The sequence below is a fragment of the Manacus candei genome, unplaced genomic scaffold, assembly GCF_025592945.1.
Source record: "Manacus candei isolate 608988 ecotype Guabito, Panama unplaced genomic scaffold, ASM2559294v1 h1tg000037l, whole genome shotgun sequence".
Classification (NCBI taxonomy): domain Eukaryota; kingdom Metazoa; phylum Chordata; class Aves; order Passeriformes; family Pipridae; genus Manacus; species Manacus candei.
Genome location: NW_026138085.1, coordinates 3,625,063 through 3,645,134, shown reverse-complemented (window position 1 = coordinate 3,645,134; position 20,072 = coordinate 3,625,063). Strand labels below are relative to the sequence as shown.

The 20,072-nt window shown below is 42.7% G+C and overlaps 1 protein-coding gene across 3 annotated transcripts in view; it reads right to left on the bottom strand.

Annotated features, from left to right (window-relative positions):
• The window catches only part of SLIT3 (slit guidance ligand 3), a 477,653-nt gene extending 458,326 nt beyond the window's left edge, over positions 1-19,327 (bottom strand). Inside the window, exons 1-2 of one of the 3 annotated variants that reach the window (XM_051793682.1) lie at positions 18,896-19,327; positions 18,558-18,810 (exon numbers count right to left, since the gene is read on the bottom strand). In XM_051793682.1, the coding sequence (XP_051649642.1) occupies positions 18,558-18,742 (185 nt within the window). In that variant the 5' untranslated portion in view covers positions 18,743-18,810; positions 18,896-19,327. Of the gene's footprint in view, positions 1-18,557 lie in introns of all 3 variants that reach the window. The other 2 variants (XM_051793683.1, XM_051793681.1) reach the window with 2 other exon arrangements.
• Between the last annotated feature and the right edge of the window lie 745 nt (positions 19,328-20,072).

The window sequence follows — 20,072 nt, the reverse complement described above, 5'->3', positions numbered from 1 at the left end:
TTTGTGGGCAACATAATATTTTATGTTTCCTTTATAAAGTTTGGCAGCTGATTATGGGCTCACCAGTGGGTTTCAACTACAAAGAGCTAAACCTTAACGTGCAACCTTGGTTGGCTTTCAAACCCATCAGGGTTCAAAAGGACTGCTGGAACCAAAAGGATTTCTTGGAAAAGAAATCAGCTGAGTCAAAGATATGAGGAAAATAATACTGTAAAGGTGAATTTAACAGATATCTACATCCAGATAAAATAATTCTACATAAAACTCTTGTTGTGCAGAATTCCTGCGTTTTGGATACAATGTGGGGCCAAGCAGATCTTGGATCTTACTCAACATATCTACCTCACTCCACACATACACAAGCCCAGCTACTACTCTGTCATTTCACACTGAAATAATATTGTCTCATCACCTGAGAAGATCTAAGAAAACTCCATCAAAGAACACAGGTCTCTTGTGGAGTGTCAGTAGACAGGTTGGTATCGCTCACTTAAGAAGAAATCAGAACTGTCATCTATACCAGCTCTAATAAAGCTCTTGGTATTCAGTCTCTCTTGACAACCCATTTTCTAATTTATTTTTTTTTTTAGGATAAAACATGTGAAGGTCAATGCAGGTGTAGTGGCAGCTTCAAGAAAACAGATGTGGAAAGAATCATTGAAATGGGAATAGAAACATGAACTGGACTAGAACGGTACCAGACCTCATGAAAATGAGTTCAGATGAACTATTAAAGGGAGTTCTACTCATAAACATGTCCTGCTATGTTCCAATAACAATTTAATCCAATACATATTTTGTAGATGCTGAAGACTGAGCCACACAAGGTACACACTTATTATAAACAGGGATGCTTGGAGCAACTGGAGCAAATCCTGCTTCATCACAAGAACTCTGAATTGCTTCATCTTTCACTCTTCTCTAAAGACAATCAAGTGAATTTAAGACAAACTTTTAAAGCACCAACATTCTCTGGAGCATGCCAGGAGTGCACAGATTTCCCCTGCTACATGACTTAAATTTCAGTTGATGATGACTCTGCTCAGCCACTCAGCTCTTCCAAAACATCCAGCCACTGATCTCAGCCCCCACCCTCGTCCTTGGCCTGGATAAAGTTTATGAGTTGAGAAGTAAATCCACTTGCCACTTCACACTTTGTGCTTCAGCCTTCCAGACTCACATACCTTGGCAAATCCACACCCTCATCCTGGCCAGCTCTGAGCCTCTGCTCCTCTGACATACAAGATCAGAACTGAGTTTGACACCACATCACCTCCACAATGACCATCACTACTCTGACAGAAGAGCCAACAACAACAGCCATCAGATGCTGAAGTCTTGCACAATCTTCAGCTCAGTAATTCAGTAGTTACATATGAATAAAAATGCCTTATACAAAATTCAAATCCTTTTATATACACAAGGATGTAAAAATTCAAATCAACACTACTAAGATGCAAAATTTCAAAGCAACACCAGTAATAGTGAGTTCCTCTTACAATCAGATGTCATTTTGCTACTTGCTGGGCCCTCTCTGAATTACAGTCTGCAAAATAATCTGAAGTTTGAGCCCTGATCAGAGTTGTGAATCTTGAGTATGCCCAGGTGAATCCCTAACATAATTCCTCAGCTCTTCCAAGAGTACAGGTTTGGAGTTTTCTAATCAACTGCCCATTTTGGAGTTGCCTCTGGCTGCCCAGTTATGCTTTTTTGGGCACACAGAAGGCAAATTCAAAAGTCTTACTAAAGCACATAAACCAGTTTTCTCCCTGTACAGCTCTGTAATGGTTTGGTTTGAAGCCCCTCATATGTGGGCACTGCACAAGTTCACAGGTGAACAAAATACTCTCACCCTGATGTTCTTACTGCAAGTGGTGTATTTGCTCTAAACAAGCTTCTATTTTGTACACTTATTTTTAAGTTACAATTTTTTTTCTGGTCTGAAAAACCATCTGACTTCAGAGCTAACCTTGTTAGCTTCTGGTCAGAAAAGAAGCTGCTTAAATTTAGTTCCCCTTCGAGAAGAAACAGAATAATTGCATTTGGTTAAGGCCATTTCTTGTCACTAAGTGTTCTAGAGCAACTAAGTTTTCCTCTATTTTCAGGGAACCTTCAGGTGCCAATCTGGTAAACACAGGGGCATTCCTAACAATAAAACTGAACATCTCTGATGCCCAGTAATTTCATGGCAGTAGCTGATTTTGCATTTCAATGACAAACACAAGTCCTAGACGGGTAGTATTTCAGAAAATATTTATTAATTTGTTTTTCTTTAACTTAAGAAGACATTACACAAAACAAAACTGCAGACAAAGTGAAAATATCTGAGAAGGAGCACTAGACCTCATTGAAGTCCTTAGATATTTGATTGTTTATATTAATAAAGAACTCAATAATAGCAGTAGAGAAACTGTATTTAAGGAAAAATTAACTGCCATAGACTTCAAAAGACAGCTCTTACCCAAGTTAAACAGCACTAGGATTCTTTCCTGTCCAACTGCTTCCCAAGTAAGGTAAATATTCATTTTGAGTCATAGAATCTCAAACAAAGTTTAGTTTCTGTTCCTGCTGAGTTTTCAAAGTGGCTGCCACACACCAGTTCAAAGCTACACACACAGGTCACATTTGGGACAAACAAATCAGCACAGAACCCAATGCTCTGAAAGGAACCTTGATTAAGCCAACCCTCCCTGTAATCTGCAGGGAAGGTGCATTTCTCTTCATCTCATTTTTGGTATTTTCCAAGAAGGAATGCATAAATTTTTTCTGTCACACATGTCAATGCACTTAGGAATTCATAAAAACCTCTCTTGTCCCCTAAGAGCCAACAGATCAGGATCCAACACACCACCTAGAACTCCCAGCAAAACAAACCTCACCTGGAACACAAGTCATGGAACACCCAGAAGTTCATGAAGAACAGAAGAAAAACGGTTTTCCAAGACATTTAAGAGCATCTGTTTTGAGGTTATAGCACACATTCTTCGCTATGAATAATTTGTAATACATTCCAAGGGATTTTATTTTAAATGATAAATCAACATTCAAAACGTGGCAGCTAAAATTCCAGTGATAACAATTGAACCTGGATTCCTGAATCTGAGTAGCTACTGATATTTTTCATTAGCCCAATTCCTCCACACATTCTTGGGAAACAAGGATTTTCCTGTACCATGGCATTGTTAAAGGACTCTGTGATCCCTGTGGGTCCATTCCAACACAGAATATTCTGTGATTCTGTGACTGTGTCCACCCAAACCAGCTGGAATGACAGCTGAGTCAGCCCACGAAAGCTTTCCTGTCGGATTTGTTTTCCAGCCCCCAGTCACCATGCCAGGAAACCAGGAACACAAACACTCAGCACCTGAGCTGGAAGAAACCTGCATTTTTCACAGGTAATGCATGTCTTCCACCCCTGACCTGGCTACCTACTGCACCCTAGAAACTCAGAGCCATAAGAAACATCTTCTTCATTTTTAGGAATACCTTCTTGATTTTTAGGAAAGTCACTGTAGAGCTGGAGGCAAAAAGCTGTTCAGTAAAGCCTCCTCTCTTGAGTGCTTTAGTTCTTAGTTTGGGAACACACCAAGAACCATAACCAGTAAAAGGGCAAAAATCCACTCCCATGTGTGAATGTACCCACAGAGTAGCTTTTGGCTGCCCTTTGCAGTCTTTACACACCCAGTATCTGTTTTATTATTTTAACCATTTTCCAGGATTTCTGCTATGCAGCTAATTTGCCTTTAATGGCTGTGGACTGCCACTAGCCTCTTAACCTTAAATGACCATATTCCCTATAGGAAGCACTTGGCAATTCTCCTATGCCTTCAGTCCAAGAACTTCAAAGTTACTGTGATAAACTACTCAATTATAACGCTACCCTGAAGCCCTCTGGCAGCACAATCTGCATATCTTCAGATTTAACATATTTTGCAACGCAGGAAATGAATTCCTGGGACTGGATTTTATGAAACACACAAATTCCAGTAGTTTCCAAGTCACATGGGCAAGTACGAACATCACTTGTAAAGAAAGACAACAACTTCAAAATCAGACTCAGCTGAAGCAATTTCATTTTTAAAAAAAATACATTTCGACTCTGTAAGACTTGAGTGATTTTCTTCTTCTTAAACAGCTGACTTAGAAAAAGAATTTCTCATGCTCCTTTGCAGAGCTCTTGAAAGACCGGCACTCTCTGAACACTTCACATCATCCAGTTCTTCGGAAGAAAAAGATTTAAAGCCCTCCATGTAGCATGGGACAAATGAACAGAGGATGAGAGAGCTGCTGAACTTAAATAAAAGGTTAAGGGGAGATCTTAAACTACCTGGTTTGTAGGAGAAAACAGACCACCCCTCACCTGATCTGCAGTAAGAATAAGTCATGGGTGGAGGAACAGCAGCAGAGAAAACACAACCACCAGAGTTCTTGAAAAGATTCCTAAATATCCTGCACAGCTTCAGCAATAACTACAGAGTATCTGCACAGTTATGCTGGGATCCAGCAGTTTGGGGATCTTAAGCCAGAATATCAATTAGCTCAGAATTCGACATTTAATAATTTCTGCTGTGGTTGTTGGACAGCACCACATGACACCGGATAGTTTCAGCCCCCAGGAAAACTGAAACAGTAATTAAATAGCCCCACAACAGCTGGAGTGTGCAAACCCTGGGCTGCAGTCCCTCCCACCTCTGTAACACACCTCCACGACAGGGCTTTTAATGCAAAACAGTGAGATCGTTCGTTGTGATTACAGAGGCTGTCAGGTATGACTCAGACTGTTTTCTTTCTGGCTGAACAATGGGAAAAGGGATCCTAGAGGTTAAGTGCCCTAATTTTCCGAATAAGCTCTCCATTCCCAAGTCCATTGCAGCAGTGCTTGGTTAATAACACACATTTTAGCGTCCAAATGATCTGGAACTGCTTGCAGGTGACACACTTCTGTCCTCATCCTCATAAAAATAAGAAAAAAAAGTTATCTGGCAAGCTACAGATGTTAAAAAACATCAAGAAAAAAAAAAAAAACCCAAACCTACTTTTTGCAGCTTGTGCAGTGGCTGAATTTCCAGTTGAGCAGACTCATGTGGAAGTCATACCTAAGGCCCACAGAGAGCAGCATAATGGATTGAGTAATTCAAGTACTCTGCTTCTTCCAAGGAAATATATGTTTGTCTCAGCCTGCAGGAATTCCTGTCTAATTATTAGAGTTTGCAGGTTTGATTATACAGAAAGGAAATGTTATGCTGACAGAATAATGCTGAACAGTACATTTTACACTCCTCTGTCCTTCACCTCTGTTCCCAAACTCCTGTAGCTGCTCTTGATGTGTCCCAGATCTCACCTGGCAGTGTCACCTGTGCCCTTGTGGAAGACAGAGTCTGTACAGAGAATTAAACAGGTCTAGGTTGTACTGGCACTACCTCATGTGCCAGTTCACACCTTGGGTAAAGAGGCATCTCAGACAGAGCTCCAGCACAGGGAAAACACACAGTTCACAGAGCACAGAAACATTGCCCAGACATGAAGGGATGGTAAGAGGAAGGTCAAAGCTCAGCTGGAGCTCAAACTTGCAAGGGACATCAAGGAAAGCTTCTAGCAGAGCATTAGCTATAAAATAATAAACAAGATGTGATGGTTTAGTGACAGAGCAGGTGCTCAAAGCCCTCTCTGAGCTGAGTCTTCACTGACACAGTCTCAAGTCTTTGTGTTCAAGGAGGAGAGAAGAGGCAGTAGTAGCAGAGGATCAAGTCAAGCATCACCTAAGAAATCCTGACCCATATGAGCCTGTGGGAAGACAGGATGGATCTGCTGGTGGAGAGATCTGGCTGATACAGCACAGCCTTGCTGTGACATCTCTGATCCAGGCAAATACCACCTTTGCCTTGGAAAAAGTCTAGAAGCAGGACATGGCAAAGTGCAGACTGGGCAGCAGCAGCCTGTTGTTACTGGGAAAGTCAGTGCAAATACCACTGGGAGAAACTTCTGGGCCAACAGAAGAGAAGCTGGCTGAGAAAAGGCACAGATCCACCAAAGTTAAATCATGTTTGAGCAACCTGACTGCCTTTTGTACTGAAATAACAGCTCTGGATTAATAGAGAAGAGGCTCTTTCTCAACCACACAGTGAATGCTGAGTCCAGTTTGGGGCCCTTCTGTCCATGAAAGATCCCAATGGACTTGAGGCAAGGCCAGGAAGATACCACTGAAGTGATCAAGGGGCTTGACTACAAAAGCTGGGCCTAAGGGAGCTCAGCTTGTCTGGTCTGGAGAAGGGCAGGCTTTGGGCATGGAAGAGCAGCTTCCAACACCTCCAGAGGGGTCAGTCTGGAAACAGAGGGCTTTTCAGAAAAGCAGGGCTTTTCAGTGAGGTACAACACAGGGGAAGGGATACAATGATCATAACCTGAAAATTAGGAGATTCTGGCTGTTCATGAAAAAACCTCATTGCTGTCAGGACAGTCAAGCTGAGGAACAGGTTTCATAAAGGTGCTGTGGTTTTCAAGACCCAACTGGACACCTTCCTGCCCAAATTCCATGCTCTGCTTTGAGCAGAGGATGGACCAGGAGACCTCCTGAAGTCCCTTCAAACCTTAAAGATTCTATAGTCCTACCTTTTCTACAAAGAAGAGGGAAAAACAAATATTTGTTGTTTTCTGGTTTGGGGGCAGTTGAGGGTTTGGTAGAAAGCTTTAAATCTGAAGCACAAAGAAAATTATAGGAAATACTTTAAAATACAGTTGCTACAAAAACATGGTTTCATATGAAGAAGCCAGGATGTGCACATTATAAAGAGAAAGAAGTACAGTTCTGTGTCATATTAGCTCTCATATTAGCTCAAGTATCATTTTAATTCATATTAAAAAAGCCCAACCAAGATTAACAACTGCATATACAAAAACTTCAGTTTTTTACTTATTTCTTTTCAATTCTTGATTTTATTTAGCCATTGCTACTTAACTCCTACAACTGTAGCTCATCTTTCAGATCCAACAGGCACCAGCTGGTTATATGGACATCAATCAGGTGGTTAGATCAGCCCAGTGCAATTCCAAAGCTCAAGCAGCCAAACAGGGAGAAATCAGACAACAAACATTCTTTGGGCCATATTTTCACTCAACTATCAAATGGACAATCCCATCAGGATATGACAAAAGTGCCTGTGCTTCCATCTTTGTCAGTTTTGGACTCATGTAGGAGAAAAAAACCCCACATTTCTGCAAACTTGAGCAAAATGCACATTGCTTTATTCCACAGAGACAGTATCTGATGTTTGCCTTTAATTCTGGATTTCACTTAATGACATGGTGTGAGACTGAATATCTCACAGTGAGGGAACTGCTGTGTGTTTAGGTGCCCTTCAGTAACACAGACAACTCCATGTTTAGGACCTGAAATATTTCACACCTGCTTCTGACTGCTGTAAATCCTTGATGACTTGGAAAGAAGTTCCACCAACAAACAAATGATTTTAGTGAAGTCTGGCATGAAAGTCAAGCCTTGGTTTCATCACCCTGCTCCCTTTCAGACATGCACAGACTAGAAACTCTTCCCAGGAGATCTTTTCCTGGAAAGGTAAGAGAGGTCTTTGTTTATGTTTGTGGTTTTTTCTTTCTATTGCCGTTCAGGGTGGTTTTTTTCTTTTTTTTTTTTTTTTTTTTAATTTATAAAGCATCCAGTTTCACCAACTCTATTCCTTCCAAATACCACCACACTGAGTGTAACAGGTCTACTGTGGCCACTAAGGAGCAGATGAAGCCAAGAAGTTGCAGCAAAAGACACAGAACAGTTTTAATATGTGAAATAAAATTCTGAAGGAAGCTTATATTGACTTGAATTTCCCAACCAGACGTTACAACCAATTTACAAACAATTTTCTTCACTCTCAAGCAGATTCCCACCTTCCTTGTCTCCCCATCCTCATCCCACTTCTGGTTTTCAACAGCAGACTTGCTGCAGTAAAGCTGAATTGATTTCACAATGTTTGCAAAATGAACTCAAAACTCAAGTTTTCCTAAAGACTTGGCACACGAATCTGATGTTTCAAGTTACTGAAACTATTCATGCTTATAAAACCACTTTGCACTCACCCTATTACATACCTGAAGAACAACCTTGGAAAATATCTATTCTATAAAATGAAGTTCACATCAACAGGGAGTAACCCATTTAAAAAAACTTCATAAGCAATTAGCTAAAGAAGTCTCCAGGGGGAAAAAAAGAACATAAAACCAAAATCAACACCAAACCACCCACCCCCAAAAAATCATAAAACCTCTGACTGCTCCTTATCTTTTGCTGTCTTCTCATATGTTATCTATCAAAACTCACAATTCCAAAGGATCACTGGGCTGTTTTCTACACTTTCACATTCTTATCTGAGGAACTTATATCCAGATGTGTGTTTTCATCTCTCTGAAGAACCAGCCCTTTCCCTCAGGGCTTTATTTCTCAATATCTATTTCCACTTCTGGAAAACAAGTTCTCTTTGCCCAAGAATTTTACTTCCAGGTTGTCTCACCCCCTTACTCCCATCTCCAGCTTACCTCCCCTGCTGCATTTATTCAGGCATTTCAGAAATGCACAATTGCTTCCCTGTACCATTCCCTTACAATGAGTTCTCGGGTTGTTTTTTTTTTGCTCCCCAGCTCTATTCTTAAAACATCACCTCTACCACTTCAAAAGGATGAGACTGCCAGAGCTTCTTCTCATCCCTCTACAGCTATTCCACAGAACCTTGTGACCCAGGAGCTCCCACACTGCTCACTGGTGCTGTAACCACCGCCCTCCCCAAGCCAAGATGTTTCACCCAGGTTTTGCCAAAAATCAGCATTTCAAAAAAACCCCCTTCCTAATATAATGCCTCCCCAGTCTAAACAAAACCATCCCACAGCCAAAGGATAAATCTGGAGAAAATCCCCAAATTAAGTTCCCACCAAAGTCCAGGCAGAACATGCTTTAGGAGTCAGGGGAAGGCACAAGGCATTTAAACAGCTCTTGGGAGGCAGCTTTTTCTTGCTGAAGTTTCTCAGAGTCATATTTAAACAACACAACTGTTTTAATTAAACATTGGTGTCTCCATAGCTGTGGACAAGCAGTACACATATTACAGGATTACTTGTAGTGGGCTGGATGTCATGCAATCACATCTGTTATAGGAGCTTTACATGCTACACTCCATATCCTAAAACAGAGAGAATGGGCCAAACTGCTGCTTGTTATTTCCTTCTTATCAGGGGGGAATCACTAATATAAAGATAAATTATATTCTTACACAGAGAATATCTTTCTTCATTCATCTTGGACAAGACAGCACATCCCAAGGAACATGATTGCAAAATTCTAGGGGAAGTGTCTTCCATTTTTGGCTGAGCTTTTTGTTATCTTCAAAGGAAAACTAAAGTTAAGAATTTGAATTTTTTCTACTTTGGGACCAGTTGTTTGTGGAAAAAGCTTTTCCAAGTCAAGCCAAGCTTTTGTATAAGGTCAGAATTACGTAACATGCAACCATGTTTTCTGCTAATGCTGAAAACCATTTCTGACAGACAGACAACCAAGCACTACTTCAACCTAAAAAGCTGCTCAAATGCCTGCACAGGTGCTCACTATTGCCCAGTGCACACCCAGAGAAGACAATTCTCTAGGACAGTTTGGCTGAATGACTTAAAATACTTCACTTCAATGTGACCTGAGGGGGTTCATCAGGGTCACAACTCACCATCTTTTGAAGCTTTCAAGGTTATTTATTAGGGTCTCACAACAACACCCACCAGTAATACCTCACAGTCTACTAACACATGTATTTTGTATCAGTTAATTAGCACATTCCTTACCTGCCTCAGGAATAAAGGAGAGAGACCAACTAATAAAACCCCCAAGGATTCAGAAACAGTCCCCTAACTATTAGCATGCACAAGCATGCACCTATGCCTCTGCTATCAAAATGTTATTTTCTTAATAGTTAAATGCTTATCTTTTGACACATTTCATGAGAAAGCTGATTCCCATACTCTTCCCTCCACTTTGTGCCTCCCTTGCCCCCAGTACCCCCCCACTCCCCAGAAAAGCAGCCAACCTTGACAAATTCCAGCTCCTGGGGAAAAGAAAAAAGTTTGGAGACAGACATTAAAAGCTCCATTTGATAGTGCTGTGATTTTGGAGATCAGAACCTCAGCTTCACTAATATAAAGTTTATTATCATCTCAGTTATCAGGCCTAAAAGCACCCTCATGATAGCTCAAGACTTCTCCTGTTGAGCACTGCACAAACAAAGATTTCCCAAAGGGTTTTCTGCAAAGAAAAAAGAGCAAAGGGATGGAGACAGGTAGATGAAACAGCACTGAGCAGTACAGCAGGCACTGCCCTCAACTCTAATTCAGCCTACCTGGCATGACATATTTTTAACTGATAGAATTAAAATAACAGTAAATTTAAAACCTTGCAAAACAAACTTTCTGTTTAAAACGAGGACAGTTCCTCCCAAGAAAACCCCAAAATGGAAAAAAAAAGGCAAAAAAACCTTTCAGAAACAGAGTTCATCCTCCCCACACCTGCTCCAAGCATGTTCCCAGGCTGTTCAAATGGGTTACTGATCTCCAAATCATTAACCTCCAGAGCAGTTTATCCCTCCCATTATATGGAGCCCTGGCTGAAACACCAATCCTGTGTCCTGTAGACTCAAACTACTGTCAAGGTTCACAGGGAAAACATTGTCAAGAATTACAGGCAACTCCCGTGTCTTGTATTTTTGGGTGACTGCCTGTGTGCACTCGCAGCATGGTGTCACCACAGCATCCCCACGACCAGGAGAGGGTTAAAGTCTCTCCAAATAGTCTAAAAAAAAAAAAAAATCTATCCTAAATGTGGTATCACTGCTAAAAGCCTTGCACCTCAGAGCAGAATGACCAGGGGTCAACTTAGCAGCCAGCAAGGTATCAACAAGAGGAGGCTGCCTCCCAAAATCCTCAGTGTTGCCTGGACTCTAAAAACATTTGAGTGTGTTCATTAATAACCTGGTACTAATCCCACAAGGCTGATCCTTCACCACACCCCTGGGGCAGGAAGGCACAGTGGGATCCCAGCAGGAGAAACAGAGGACTCTCCCAAGGAGTCTCCTGAGGACTCTCCAGGTATCACCTGCTTTGATATAAGAAGTTAGGAATCACTTCTGCCACAGTATTGCAGATTTTCAGGAAAACACAGGTAGAAGTGGGCTGCTGATCAACACCAATCCTGTCAACAACTGAGCAGGAAATTTCAGATAGCTTTTCCACATTTCTTGAGGCAAAGTCAAGACAAGATCCACTTTAAAACAGTGTTTTCTGCCTCATTTTAACTGTATCCATGTTTATTGAAAATGCTCCTTCACTGGCGACAGCAAAGGAGATTTGAACCCCTAGCTAAATTCTTATTTGCACCTGAAACACGAACTTAAGGTCTGAGAAAAAAGCAGCAAGACACTGTTGGAAAAGTCAAAATCTAATTAAAAGCTCCAAAAATCTATCAATCATAAGATTAAAAACATAGATTGCAGCCATCAAACAGATGGCGTAAAACTGGAATACCAGGCAAATTTATTCTGACAGAGAAAACTGACAGACCAGATTCAGTTAGGGGGGGAAAAAAAAAGCTGAAAATAACTGGCAGTGGTAAAAATCACCCTCTTAAATTCCCTTTCTACAGAAATGGCCTTAAACTCATCTAAAATTTACTCTGAGTGCGAGAGCACAGACCTGTTCCCTTCTGTAAATAGGCAGACAGATCTTTTATGTATTTAGGACCATTAGAAAAGACTGACAATTGCTTACAAAGCCATTTCTTAATAGGGAAGAAGCAGTTCTTGTCACTGATGAGAACCATTCAAGATCTTAATGATATGTCTGACTGCACAACATTGAAAACAGATTTGGAAATAGAGCATTACAGATCTTGGGAGAAAAGACTTGGAAAATACTGAAAACAGAGTAGCTTGGGCCATATTGCAAGCCAAATGTGACTAGAACCCAGCCCTTTCTTATCCTGAAAATGACTTAAAAACAAACAAAAAAGTCAAATTGATATAGCTTTACATTGGCAAACAAAACCTGTTAATGAACATAAAAGGGGATGGGAGTGACAACAGCAGTCCTAGGCCAAAATCCATCTAAAATTATGATAATGCACTTTGAATCAACAAGAAGAGATTGCCACCTAAGTACCAGAAAGGAGCCAAGGACAGGATGCACATCCCACCAGCCTGTCTCAAACCTCACAAGGATGGGGAACAAAACTGACCTCTGTTATGGTAACATTTGTGAGCACCACTGCTCCCCTGCACATCCCTGTACAGGAACATTTGGATAGACAAACATCTGAAGAAATACTTGCCACACTTCTAGTCATTCTCCATGACATTGCCAGTACTGTTGTTCTTGAAAAAGCTTTGCCATTTGAGCTTCACTTTAGCCTTTTTCCCAAAACTTACCTTGAAATCCTTCCCTCCTCACCTGAAGTTAGAAACTTGCTGTGCCTCACCCTGAAGGAGACAGCCCTGCTTTGTCTTGCAGGAGTGGTAAATAAGCCAAGCAGGAAAAGAGAAGCCACTTCAGAGAGCTGTGGGACTGCAGGATGTGTGTTTTGATTCCTACAGGTGCCACCATCCAGCCTCCACCACAATGTTGGCTCTGCTTAGAACTAAGATGGGATCTGCTGGTCCTGGAGAAGCCACTTGCTCACAGTCACACTGTGGGAAATCAAGCACTGTGGGCACCACTCAAACTTTATCAAGAGTTCTGGAAAAATTAAGCTTCAAGTAATTTTAACTATTAGTTCCTGGGAGGGAACACATCCTGCTTTAAGTCTCCTGAACAGTCTCTCCAGTAAATAAGCTCAATTCTTAACATACAATCACTGAAACTTACTCACTAAATGTTCTTCTTAGAGACAAGTTCTTTTTCCCTATCATTATTCCCAAGCATCTTGTGAGATTTCTTTGGGAAAATAATTTTCCTCCTGTTCTGTGGAAGTTAAGGAGTAGCCTAAATACTCCTGAAATGCAGGCAATAAATCATATCACAAGTTAACATCCACACAGGACAAGTTATTTTTGTTTTAAACACAACTGGAAATGTTTGTACACTAAAAATCCAAATAAAAAACAAACCAAACAAAAAAAACAAACAAACACATACAAAAAAAAAAAAAACCAACAGAAAAAAAAAAAACAAAACGACAAACTTGGTAGTGATATTCCAAAAGATTACAGGTAGTTTTGACTATAAAGGTCAAATGACTTCTTAGCAGTCAAGTGACAGCTTACAACACTGAGTTTTATACAATTACTAAACCAATAAAATATACTAGAGTTGAATTTTTTTTGGCCTCACAACCCATCCCTACAGGTAAGCTATACCTATAGTCTTTGGTACACACTCCTACAAACTCATACAAACACAAATTCTAGGGATAAAAAACAATACTCATCAGGGGTATTTTACGACTTCCTAAAAGACAACAGTTGTTTTTTAGAGGGGCAACTTTCCTTTCACCTAATTCTTTCGCATGAATCAACACTCATCTGCTAAAGAACACGGAAAAAACCAAAATAGTCTCGGAGCAACTCATTAAAAAATTCTGCAGGAAGTAGCCTGGTCTTTCATCTAAGAATCTAATCCAAATTTCTGCAAATAAATACAGACAAGGTGACAATGGCCACCTCTCTGCTTCTGTAGCTACCAATTTACAACAGCTGATTCCATCCTTCTTCCTGCTTCCATCACTTCAACACGAGGGAAGAGTTTTAATAGTGATCCCTCACAAGCACAGGGCAATGTCCAGCCAAGCACACACAGCACTGTATTAATAAAGAGAAGTATCAACATCAAATTAAGCAACTCAGCCAAGTTTTCCCAGGATCAGTCCCTCTGAGAACAAGTTTTTCCAAGCCAAAGCCATGTACATCTACTTACTGACACATGACCTAGGGAAAAAACTGAGAAATGCTCCACGCAAGGTTTTGGAGACTATTACTGCACAACCAAATGAGTGGTAATCCCGAGTGGGAAGAGCTCTAGAAAAACAGAATGTCAGTGTAAGAGTCACTATAATTATATTTGCATGTGTTTAACAGCGTGTTCTGCAGCAATATGGAAGCATTCAAGACAGGAGCTTGCATTTAATTTGGAGAAAAACTTGAGGAAGTTGAAGACTTATTACAAGCCAGTGCAACTTCAGCAGCTCAATGTACCTAGGCCAAAACCACCATAATAATATATTTGTGTAACAGAAACCCCAGACCACATGAAAACTCAGGAGTAAGCAGATGACTAAGCTTCTAAATTGCACCTATATGTGGACACACTCAATTTAGCTGCTCAGACAAAGCAAAGAACAGATTAGTCTTGCAAGCTTTATCACTTTAGCAAGGTAAAGAATCCCTCAAATGAAAGGCAAAACAAAGCAATGACTAACACGGGAGAACTATCAATTAAACAAGATCCTAAGCCACTGAACATAAACTCATCAAGAACTCAAACATGGTTAAATTCTCCAAAGGAACTTTTATACATACATAATGTGCTGCTAACAGACAAGGAGATAACCAGACACGAATGGAAGGGAAAACACAAAGGCGCAGGTTTTCCATTCCAACAGAAAGCAGACACTGACCCAGAAGGCTCCTGAGCAGTTTTCTCCATATCACTTGTCCCTTTCAGAGCTCAAAAATACAACTGTCAGCCAGGTGGCTTTGATCTGCTTGCTGCATTCACGCATCATCTCAAACTGAACTGGACTATCAGCATTATTAAGGGTTACAAAAGGCCACATGTATAATATTTTATGCAGATAAAAAATTTTTCCACCAAAGAAAAATTACATAAATAATCACATGCAAGAACTGAAGCACAGCTAAGTGAATTCTGATTAGGGGAGTTTGATGAGGCAATTCTGATGAACTTTTCGTTAAGGTGAAATATTTGGGATTCTCATGGATGTATTTTACATATCCTTAAATGTGCTGCCTTTATAAGACAGAAGGTCTTATCGGTTGCATAGCTTAAATAAAAGAATTAAGTTCACTACTAAATTATTAGTTTTCTCCTCAACACAAAAGGTCTACAAACTTCTATTTTTGGTAGGATGTTGTTTCACAATGTGGAATGGACCAGTAAATCCTAATGACAAGCCACAAGGTCAGCTCCATCATCCTGCTCAAGGGCCTCTGTGGAGCATCACATTTTGCAACTTGAGGAGAAGTCTCAGACCTAATTTCTGTCTCTCTTCCCGTGTGAGACGATGGCTATTCCAAGGGTTCCTTCCCCAGAACGAGGATAATTGGAAGTTACTCCTGGAAGTGACAAGTATTTCCTTCACCACTTACATTGTCCAGACTGAGTAATTTGGTTGTGCAGCAGTACATGGCGTTCACCTCTTTTTAGCTCTCCATGAAAGTGAGCTGAGCCAAAGCTTCAATCTCTACCACACAATTAGAAGACTATCATAGAGTGTAATAACAAGGTAAACTGCAACCCAAACCTAGCAATACTTGCTATATTTGCAAAACTACTATTAAAGATGAATCTGTGTAAAAAAGAAAAAGTATAGGATAGTTTCACAACTCTTTCTGTGATCACTGGTTAATCTGTGCATTTCCCTCAAGACAGAGATCACAGGTACGACTCCTCACAAAAAGTGCACCTTCAAAGCCTTCAGAAAAAAATGTGCATCTCATTCCTCATGAAGAATCAGTAATCAAAGCTGGTTCATTTAATAGAACTTCTCAATAAGAAATTCTTTTCCCCCTAAAGATATTTCCCATTGTTTCCTTTATGTTATATTTTCAGTTTTCCTGGGTTTCATATTAACACAAATTTGAATAATATTTAACTTGGCTCCACTAGCCCAAACAATCTGTAACATTTGTCCAAACATAACTCTAAAAGTTTAGTGGCAAAACATTTTAAGTGGTGCTATTAGATCTCTCACTAATTAAAGCAAAAAGTTTCCAACTTGAACAGGTATGTGGAATTTTTAGCTCAAGAGAATGCAGAAAGAAGTAAATACCTTTCCAGAGCATAACAGTTGAAAAAGGCACTCAGTGTGTGGCCATCCAGAAACTTGTTAAAATCATTTTCCCATATAAACATATAAACACTTCTCTGAGATGAAAAATATTTTCATCACTTCAGATATAATCAATTTGGTCTTATTTACAAGCTAAACATACTAGTTACAAGACTACACATCAGCCCACTGCTATGTCATAAATAGTTACAGGTTGCTGTGGACCACAGGGAAAATGAGATCCTCTGATATGTCCTGTGGCTGACTGGTGTTTCAGCCACGAGCAGAATTAGACTCAAAGGAATTCAGTCTTTTTCTCTCTACTGCTTACTCTAGAAAATTCAAGTTAGTGCAACTAGTAGATAACTAGATTTGAAAGAACTGACACAAGCTTTAAAACACAGTTGTAATGACGATGTCAGGGAACATTTTAAAACCAGGGAAAGGCTCACGATGGACTGACAGGATGAAAACTGAAGACAGTGTTTAAAAATATGGATTAATGTGTTACTACGCAATCCTCTGTATCCTATTTCCACAAGGTTTCGGCCACTGAATGCTCCAATAATACACTACTAAAAAAAAAAACAAACCAAACCAAACAAACCATCCAACACAGCCCCATTTCATATTTATCAGTGGTGGTACCTTCTAGGTTAAATATTCAAACTGAACATTGTGAAATCGCTACTATTGTTCTTTATGCAGCCATTAATCTAAAACTTAAATCTGTAAATAACACCAAAAAGAACAAGACCAAGAGGACAGTGATCACACTCTCCTTTAGTCTTTTTAACACTTAACATGCCAAGGCCAAGAGCTTCCCTCTCCTGGCTCAGCTTCCTGCAGGAGGCAAGGCAAGTTCAGGTCTTTCTTACATAAGTTCTCACCAATGAAACCTGGCAACGACGTTCATTTATTCCCCCTAAACTTGAGCAATAACAAATTATCATTTTGAAGTTCTTCTCAGGTGGCCAACTAACCTTGCACTCATGAATCATTTTAACCTGGAATTTAGAAGTTTAATTCTAGCCTTTGACTCTTAAACCATCCGCGTTATCACACAATGCTCTGCCTGCCTTGGCAGTGCTTACTCTGGTAGTGGTTTGTTGTGGGGTTTGTTGTTTAAGGATCGGGGTGTGGTTTTTTTGGCCCTAAACTGCCAAGGTTGCTACCCATCGATTTTAGAGTACACAGTTTCACAGTATCAGGCAGAAGTTAAGGTTTCTATAGCACTGACATCTGAAAACGATTGCTCACACAGCTGGGGTTAACAGAAAGGTTGATATGGCCACAAAACATCAAAGATGGTAGAACAGTGTAGTGAGAAAGCTGCATATTGCTGTCATTTAAGAGCTCTCAGCACTATAAAACGCATTTAGAAACAGCCAAGGATACTATAAAATTCCATCCCGGGGCAGAACTCAGCCTTTAGGAGTGCTCTCTGCACAGAAACTTTGTTTGCTTAGTAACCTCACCCAGCTTTCTTCCTCGGAGGAAAAAAAAAAACTGCTTGAAAATTTGAAGTTTCCCCAACTCTGTGACCCAGAAGGAAATAAAACAGGAAGTCAGGCCATACAATCTCCAGCATTTGCTTACAAGTTCAAAAACATTTTAAGTTATCAGCTAATCCACATAAGGCACAGCCGAGTGCACTTTGCTGAGGTCAGGCGTGGAGCAGCGCAGAGCCGGGCTGGGGCTCTGTTTAACATTCCACTCTGGACATCTTCATATCTAGCACCGGGCACTCTCTGAAATGTGCCATCTGCTATGCATTAAGAACGTCAGAGACGCCGTCCTCTGCACCGACTGAGTGCCAGAACACTATCACAAAGCTCGAGTTTGCTTTCAGCTTTCTCCTTAGAAACTTATTAAGTAAAAGGAGTCGACTGAAACACTCATAAGAACTTCTGACAGAGAGGAATTGCTAAGAACACATTCGCTATTCTCCTTGCTCCCCACAGCGTTACATTACTATCACAAACCCTGAAGCAGATTAAAAATTAAACAAGCAGCTTCCCCGTAGCAGCTTAAAAGAGAAATTAGAGGCTGTTTAATGTGACTTCTTCTCCATCTGAATTAGTTTATGGCAGCAGGCGGTTTTTCCATGGTGATGAAATCGCCATACTGAGAGAGTAAAGGAGAAACTGCCACCAGGTGAAAACATCCAGGTTTCTAATTGCATATTAAATTGGTGTTTGCATTGACAATGATTACAGCGGGGAGCACTCCAGGTACGGCTCCCAGCTCCATTACAAGCAAGTCACTGCAAAACCCAATCAGACGGTAACTGAAACTTAAAAAACGTGAAACTCTGAAACCGATCGTTTTTTGAAAAGGCACAGCGGCAGGATCGCTGTAACTCCTGAAAAGCTCCTCCCCTTCCCTCCTGAAAACATTAATCCGTGTTGGATTACTGAAACTCCTGTTCCTAAGTACTCTGCACTGATAGGCAGGTGTGGGGAAACTCGTCCCAGGTGTTCCTACAACTACTCGAGGAGCCCTTAACGGTTTTACTTACAGTCTCTCCGCGTTCCTGGGAATATCCCTCGGTACAGTTTTGAGTCCCAGTCCATGACAATCCACGTTGGAAGCAATACATGTACATTTATGCGGGCATCCTCCAACAGGCATCCAAGTCACGGAGCTCCAAACGCTCAAGATCATTCCAAGGCACAGAAACGCACTTCTTCCCCCACGCAACATGGTTTCTTGATGGCTTCGGTGGGTATAAAAGTGTGCGCGAGCAGCCAGCCCTTAAAGATGAAATGCCTCTAAGAAAGGGAAAAGAAAACAAGAGGCTCTTAGTACAGCCCAAGGGAACCCACCACTGCCATCATCGCCGGAGCACGAGCAAACCTTCAAAGGCGCCCGAGAAGGTCACGTTAGGTGGAAGAAGGTGGGGAATTGCCTTTCGGGCTCAGGTTTCTTTCTGTTATCTACGGCCGGTACCAGAAGGCAGATAGTTTAACAGAGCTCGAGCCAGACGCGTCCTCACATGAAAGAGAACCCGGGAGCGGAGGCAAACACACACAAAACATCCATCAGAAGTGGCGGCACCCTCCGAAACAGCCTCCTCCGCTCCGCACCGCCCCACCTGGGCCGGGCAGGTAACCCCGAGGAAGGGGCTGCGCGGCCGCCCCGCAGCCGCCGGGGGCTCCTCGGGGCGCCGCCAGCCGCCCCCGGCCGGGCCGTGTGTCCGTGCTCCGGGGTGTCCGTGTGCCGGTGTGTCCGCGCTCCGGTGTGCCCGTGCGGGAGCGGCGCCGGGCTGTGCGCGGTGCGGGGATGGCGGTGCGGGGATGGAGCGGCCGCCGCGCCCCCCCCCGCCCGCCGCTCCATTGGCCGCCGGGCCTGACGTCACCGCCCGCTCAACTTCGGGGGCCGGGGCGCCGCAACTTCGGGGCCGCGCCGGAGGCACCGGCCCGAGGGGGCTCGGCGGCGGGACAGCGCCGGGGGGGGCCGGGGGAGCCCCGGCCGAGCCCCGCAGCCCCTGCCCCGCCGTCCCCGCGCGGCGCCCGCGCTGAGGGGACGCGGCTCGCGGAGCGCGGGCGAGCCCGCCCCCTGCCCCCGGTTCGGGTTTCGGGCTGGAATGTGCGGGCTGGAGGGCTCGGGAACCGGCCCCGCGGTTCCCCCTCTCCGGCCGCGGGGAACCCGCCGCCTTTTGTTCCCCGCGTTCGCTCGCCCCGAGTACCCCCTGGCGGCGGCGGCGGCGCCTCGGCCGGGGCTGCCCCGGCTCACCTGTACCGGCACCTCCTCTGCGGCCGGACCCCTCACCTGTACCGGCACCTCCCCTGCGGCCGGACCCCTCACCTGTACCGGCACCTCCCCTGCGGCCGGACCCCTCACCTGTACCGGCACCTCCCCTGCGGCCGGACCCCTCACCTGTACCGGCACCTCCCCTGCGGCCGGACCCCTCACCTGTACCGGCACCGGTGCTCCCGCTGCGCACCTGTACCGGGACTTGCATCAGCACCTCCGCCCGTGTTCTCGGGACTCTGCTGCACACAGACCCTCCCTCCGGTGCTGCCGGGGCGCC